The sequence below is a fragment of the Sceloporus occidentalis genome, unplaced genomic scaffold, assembly GCF_023333645.1.
Source record: "Sceloporus occidentalis isolate IW3139 unplaced genomic scaffold, rSceOcc1.0.p SCAF_4, whole genome shotgun sequence".
In the NCBI taxonomy this organism is placed as follows: Eukaryota; Metazoa; Chordata; class Lepidosauria; order Squamata; family Phrynosomatidae; genus Sceloporus; species Sceloporus occidentalis.
In genome coordinates this window covers 203,942,402-203,949,327 of record NW_028316984.1, presented here as the reverse complement: position 1 = coordinate 203,949,327, position 6,926 = coordinate 203,942,402, and the positions used below count along the sequence as shown (strand labels likewise).

At 45.6% G+C, this 6,926-nt stretch overlaps 1 protein-coding gene across 1 annotated transcript; it reads left to right on the top strand.

Moving 5' to 3' along the window:
- The first annotated feature begins 1,078 nt into the window (after positions 1-1,078).
- On the top strand, positions 1,079-6,662 carry LOC149315342 (uncharacterized). The gene is made up of 3 exons (XM_089522981.1): positions 1,079-2,017; positions 2,815-2,935; positions 5,440-6,662. Exons 1-3 carry the CDS (start codon positions 1,874-1,876, stop codon positions 6,660-6,662), a joined length of 1,488 nt encoding a protein of 495 aa, XP_089379107.1. The 5' UTR covers positions 1,079-1,873.
- Positions 6,663-6,926: the final 264 nt, after the last annotated feature.

Sequence of the window (6,926 nt, the reverse complement as noted above, 5' to 3'; positions counted from 1 at the left end):
CTTCTTGGGACCCAAAGCACCAAGAAAAGTCTCCAGGGATGGTCTGGGAAGGAGCAAAGCAGCTGGGAAAGGGGCCCATGGGACATTAGGGCCCTTCCTTTAAAATGTAGATGTTTTATTAGAGATGTTAATGTAGGGAACTGAACATGGATGTCATTTATGGTAAATGTAATCTATCACTCATCTGTTGGGAGGGGTGAGAGCATGGAATGCTGGGAGTGTTTGAATGGGATTCTGGTGGGTTTGACTGTTGGCCAGTTAGGAAGAACGGTTCCTTCTGGTTCTCTTGGTGGAGAAGGGAAGGTGGGTGCCCAGAGGCAGCTGGGGAGAAGAAGGATGGGGATGGGGGCAGCCAAATGGGGCCCATGTCTGGGAATGGAGAATGGGGAAGAGCCCCCTTTTGGGGTCAATGATGGGGGTCTGAGGGGTCTTCCATAGGGAGGGAGCCTTGGGGGTGAAAGCAAGGAAGCCCCCTTGTGAAGACACACCCAACTAAAGGTGGTGGCAGGTTTGGGTGTGCAACGCCGGTACCTTGGTGAGATCAAACTCTTCTACCCAAAAAAGGCTCTGAAGCTGAATGTAAAGTTCAAAAGGGGGGAAATTTAATTTAAAGGACAAAATAAAGAGTTTTCTCCTCCCCAGCTCTAAACAAAAGGTACTTTACAGTTTCAGCAATCTTCCGGATGTCATCTTTCTGGGTCTGATGTTAGTTTGCTCTCCTCACTCAATGGAGCTGGTGCAGGGTCTTTCAGCTCCTGAATTCTTTATTCACTTGTTGTTGGTAACTAATTCGGCTAATTTGGTAACTAAAATGGCTAAAGTATTTGGTAACTAAAATGGCTAACGTGTAAGAAATGCCCTTTCCGGCTGTCTGGGCCTCTTTGCCACCAAAATACAGCTCTCTGCCTGCTCACAGCAAAGATTGCTCCAAACTAAAAACTTCTAGCTAAAGCCGAGCATGTTGGGAAAGGGCAAACCAAACCTGGAAATAATGCAGGGGAAACCTACAGCTCCTCCCACAACTAATACAAAGAACTTTTTTACACTAAAATAATCTAAGGCCTGAACCAAAATGAAAGAAGATGCAGGGGAAAGTTTCAATCAGTCCTGGCAGGACATCACACCCCTTCTCTGCCCCCAAAAGGCATGGAGCTTCCGTGGCTGAAAGGCCTCATCTGCCCCTCGGGAGCCTTGAGCGGAGGCAAATGTAGAGTCATGGCTCTTGGGAAGGGGTCTCTGTGGGAAGAGATAGGGCTCTTTCTCCACTGCTTGCCTCAGGATACATCTGAAGCCCAGGGAGGGAGAGGGGGGTCCTGCTTCTGCTTCCTTCATCACATGCTGTTTATTTCCTTTAGACTGGAGTGGGCATCATCTGGAGCTCCAGGTATTGATTGACTGCAGCTCCCAACAGCCCCTTGGACATCATATAAATAAATGAGAGGTGCTAGGAGTTGTAGTCCAAGACCTGGAAGGCTGCAGGACATCCTACCTTCTTTAGGGCTAAATCTTGTGCATAATCCCATCTAGAGGAGATTTTGTTTTCCTGAGGATGAACGAAGAGCCTTTTGTTGTTCTTCTGTGGTGTCAGGTCGACTTCAGCCAAAGTGAACCTTAAGAATGAGAGACCTGCAAGAGCCTCTGTTATTAAAAGGCCGAACCAGGTCTTGCAAGCTCAACATTTGGGCTTCCTTGAGTCCATCCATCTTCAGTGCGTTCTTTGTCTTTTCCTGCCAACTTCCACTTTTTCAAGGAGTCCTGTCATCTCTCAGTGTGTCCAAAGTACGACAGCCTCTACTTAGTTATTTTGTCTTGTAGGGACAGGTTTCAGGTTTAATTTTGTCTCTGCACAATTGATTTTCCCTGTTGGTGATCCATGGAAGAATGTATCAATCTATTCACATGTAAAACCCCTCCATTTGCTCTTTCTGCAGGAGTGCACCTCTCCAAGATGGCCCCCAAAAGAAGGAGGAAAGGTGACGCTCTGGAAGAAACCACAGGAGAGACTACCTTGAAGAAGGTGAACGTTCACTCCCTCCTTTGGAATTCAGCCTTTGGGAGGGCTCTCAACATAGGATCCCCAACAGTTGATCCCAAGGGCAGAAGGATTTCCCTTCCTCCCGAAGTCCTCCTCCATCCTTCATTGGCGCATTTGACCCCTGCTTCCGTCCATCTTGTCCTTGCTTTCAATCCCAGGGAATCAGGGCCAGGGCTGGTGCTTCCTTCCAATGGTGGTCCCTCAGAGTCTGTCAGAATAACCTTCTCTATGCCTACGTTTGCCCTGAACCCAGGGATATGAGGCAGGGATGGTCTAGCACTTTGAGGGAGGGAGGCACTGACTCAGGAATCTGATTTTGAGGAATCATGAAAGGAGGTAATTCCTAATTATTTCATTTTTGGTTATCATAATTTTATTGTGAAGAATGGGAAAGGTCTGAGTTAGGGGCTAAAAGAATTTAAACATACAGGTTGGAGGTCCAAAACATCTGCTGATTTGGGTGAGTCTGCTCTAGGTTTATTTGGGTTTGTAGTGTAGATTGGGAAGACGCATGTGGTACTTTTCCCATGTGCTAAACAATGTCTCCCTTCACATGAGAAATGTAGTTCATCAGGAAGCCAGGCTTTACTTTATATTTTCCCCCATACACTATATGTCAAGAATCACTGAGTTCAGGAAAAGAGATATTCAGTAACTCTTAAATATTCAGACATAGCACTCTCCATCTGTATTCTGAATAATAATATCTGGGATGCACCATGTGCTTTCTTCCCCTTTTGCTCAGTCCTTCTCTGGATGAGGGCTTCTTTGTGTTTCAGATGGCTTTTAAAGATGTGGCAGTGTACTTCAACCAAGAGGAATGGCAAATGCTGGACCCAAAGCAGAGAGCATTGTATGAAGTGGTGATGATGGAGAACTATGAGAACGTGTCCTCTTTGGGTAAGGAACCTGAATCCATGGCCCTTCCTATGAAGACAGAGGGTTCTTCCATTCAAATGGAAATGTCATAGCACTATCATTCCATTTTAATTGTCATAACAACATCTTGGGTAATCTTGGAAATTGTAGTTTAATGGGGCACTAGAGCTCTCCAGTTGATGATTGTAAATACCTCTTCTTCAGCCTTTCCTATGGATAATTTATATATTTATTGACCTAGTTATATCAACAAATGGTAGTGAAAGTTATTATTATTAGCCTTTATTTATAAAGCGCTGTAAATTTACACAGCGCTGTACATACAATCTTTTAGTCAGACGGTTCCCTGCCCTCAGGCTTACAATCTAAGAAGACACAACACAAAAGGAGAAGGGAGTGGTGGTGGGGAATGGGATCAGGTCCAGCAGTTCTTCTCCACCTCCGAGGCCTGGACCAAGGCAGATGGACTGGAGGAAGGGCTTGGCTTCTTAATGGATGGTTAAAAGGAGGCTTCCTGGGTCAGAGAGGGGCTCGCCTCTGGGAATGGTTCTCTAAACAATATCGTCTTTAACTCAGTTTTGAAACTGGGTAGAGAAGTGATGAGGTGAGCATGTGGGGGAAGAAGGTTCCAGGAGTAAGGGGCAGCAAGTGAGAAGGGACGAATTGGGGAGGGGGCAGTGGTAGTCCTACACTGTGACAGGAGACCCTGACTACCAGAGCGGAGGGTGCGAGTAGGAATGTAAGGAGAAAGAAGGTCAGATAAGTAAGGAGGGGCCAATCCATGGAGGGCTTTGAAAGTCAATAACAAAAGCTTGTACCAGATGTGGAAGGGGAAGGGGAGCCAATGAAGGGAGTTGAAAAGAGGAGAAACATGGTCAAAGCAGCGAGCAGCTGAATGCTGGACAGAGATTAAAGGATGGAGGTGTGAAAGAGGAAGCCCTGTCAGAAGGAGGTTACAATAATCTAGTCGCGAAACCACTAGGGCATGGACCAGAGTCTTGGCAGTAGAGGCTGAGAGGAATGGACGGATCTTGGCAATGTTGTGGAGAAAGAATCTACAGGCCTTGGCGGTGGCCTGGATCTGGGGAATAAATGACAGAGAAGAGTCAAAAATGAAGCCAAGACTGCGGGCTTCATGAACCGGTTGAATAGAAATGTCGTCAACAGAAACAGAAAAGGAATAGTGAAGGGTGGGTTTAGGTGGAAAGACAAGAAGCTCAGTCTTAGACATGTTGAGCTTCAAGTGCCAAAGCTGCATCCACTGAGAGATGGCAGTAAGATAAGAAGAAACTTGCTGTTCAAGTCCCGTCGAAAGGTCAGGGGTGGAGAGATACAGCTGAGTGTCGTCAGCGTACAGATGATAGGAGAAACCAAAAGAACTGATGAGTTTACCTAGGGACAGTGTGTATAGAGAGAACAGAAGGGGACCCAAGACAGAGCCCTGGGGAACTCCAACAGATAGCGGAACAGAGGATGAAGTCTGACCACCCGTGACCACTGCAAAAGATCTATCTGACAAGTAAGATTTAAACCAGTCGAGAGCAGAGTCGGAGAACCCAAGGTCAGAAAGTAAATCAACCAGGAGACAGTGATCAACAGTGTCAAAGGCTGCAGACAAATCAAGAAGAATGAGAATAGAGGCCGTTTGCCTTGGCCCGCAAGAGATCCTTTGAGATCTTGGTTAGGGCTGTCTCTGTAGAGTGCCATGGGCGGAAGGCAGACTGGAAAGGGTCTAGGATGGAGTTGGCTTCAAGAAACTTAATACCCGTTCTAGGACCTTAGAAAGAAAAGGAAGAAGAGAAATTGGATGATAGCTGGACAAAGAAGAGGGGTCAAGAGAGGGTTTCTTCAGAACTGGGGAAATGAGAGCATGTTTGAAGTCCAAAGGGAAGGAACCCATAGAAAGAGAGAGATTAAAGATATAGAGGAGCGAGGGCAGAAGAGAAGGGGCTATAGAGATTAGGAGACGGGAGGGAATAGGATCAAGAGAACAGGTAGTAGTGTTTCTTTCCTGCACCATACTCTCTTTCCATGTGTGTTTCTGTGAGAGAGAATATGAAAAACAGAATGGCAGGGAAGACATACCGAAGGAGTGCAGATGGGCCTGAGAGCATTTGGGAATAAATGGAAGGAGACCAGGCATCTGGAAGCGAGGGGGGCAAGGCAGGAGCAAAGTGGAGATAGTCCAGCTCTCTTTGGGAAGGAAGGGAACTCTGGGAAAGTCCATAAGAGAGCCAGAAGAGCTGCCTTGAGCATTGTGAGGCAGAAGCGAACCTAAAAAATCTTAGCAACTGGTTCATGCAAACTAGTGCCAAGCAGCTCAAGTCCTTCTTTTCAGACATTTAAAGGGGTTCCGTTTAGCAATTATGACTAATCTCTATGAAGTTAATGAAAGGGGACACAGATACCCCACTATCTCTGATGTTTCTTGTTCCAGTTGAGATTGCTTAGCTCCATTGTTGATTCCAGAGGGTCCTCTTCTCTTAATGCTGAGATGAGTCTTGTCTGTCTGTTTTTCTTTCTAGAAGAACATGAGCCATATCTGAGATTCGACACTGAAGAGAAACCACACAAATGCCAGCAGTGTGGGAAAGCTTTTGCTCGCAAGTCAAGGCTTGAAAGACACCAGAGAATCCACACAGGAGAGAAACCTTACCGATGCCAGCAGTGTGGGAAATGCTTTGCTCATAAGTTAAATCTTGTGGTCCATGAGAGAATACACAAAGGAGAGAAACCATATAAATGCCAGCAGTGTGGGAAATGCTTTGCTGTCAAATCAGTCCTTGTGGTCCATGAGAGAAGCCACACAGGAGAGAAACCTTACGGATGTCGGGAGTGTGGGAAAGCTTTTGCTCGCAAGTCAGTCCTTATGGTCCATGAGAGAATACACACAGGAGAGAAACCATATAAATGCCAGCAGTGTGGGAAAGGTTTTGCTCGCAAGTCAGTCCTTATGGTCCATGAGAGAATACACATAGGAGAGAAACCATATAAATGCCAGCAGTGTGGGAAAGGCTTTGCTCAGAAGACACATCTTGTGGTCCATGAGAGAAGCCACACAGGAGAGAAACCTCACAGATGCCAGCAGTGTGGAAAAGGCTTTGCTCATAAGTTAAATCTTGTGGTCCATGAGAGAATACACACAGAAGAGAAACCATATAAATGCCAGCAGTGTGGGAAAGGTTTTGCTCGCAAGTCAGTCCTTATGGTCCATGAGAGAATACACACAGGAGAGAAACCATATAAATGCCAGCAGTGTGGGAAAGGTTTTGCTCGCAAGTCAGTCCTTATGGTCCATGAGAGAATACACACAGAAGAGAAACCATATAAATGCCAGCAGTGTGGGAAATGCTTTGCTGTCAAATCAGTCCTTGTGGTCCATGAGAGAATCCACACAGGAGAGAAACCTTACAGATGTCGGGAGTGTGGGAAATGCTTTGCTCATAAGTTAAATCTTGTGGTCCATGAGAGAATACACACAGGAGAGAAACCATATAAATGCCAGCAGTGTGGGAAAGGTTTTGCTCGCAAGTCAGTCCTTATGGTCCATGAGAGAGTCCACACAGAAGAGAAACCTTACAGATGCCAGGAGTGTGGAAAAGGCTTTGCTCAGAAGTCAGTCCTTGTGGTCCATGAGAGAGTCCACACAGGAGAGAAACCATTCAAATGCCAGGAGTGTGGCAAGTCTTTTCCTTCAGGTGCCAGCCTTACAAACCACCATAGCATTCATACAGGAGAGAAACAATAGGAATGCAAGGACTGTGGGAAATGTTTTTCTCAGATTTCACACCTGTTGAGGCATAATAAAATTCACATTGAGGAGAAATGTGAGCAGTTGAAAATGCTTTTTTGGTCAGGCAGCCTTCAGAGTTTTTTCTTGTGTTTTGTAAATATCTAGTATAATCTTTTTTTCTAATTCTGCTACAAAGCATTTGCTTTTAAAGTATCTTTTTTATTACAGGAACATTCAATAAACCTTTGAATTATTTGGAGCATTGTATGTTCTTCATTG

Excerpts from the sequence above, each read along its gene's own strand:
- LOC149315342 (XM_089522981.1), top strand. The coding sequence starts at position 1,874 with ATGGAAGAATGTATCAATCTATTCACATGTAAAACCCCTCCATTTGCT. Across the intron at positions 2,018-2,814 it reads GAGAGACTACCTTGAAGAAG|ATGGCTTTTAAAGATGTGGC; the intron begins GTGAACGTTCAC and ends TTTGTGTTTCAG. Across the intron at positions 2,936-5,439 it reads TGAGAACGTGTCCTCTTTGG|AAGAACATGAGCCATATCTG; the intron begins GTAAGGAACCTG and ends TTTTCTTTCTAG.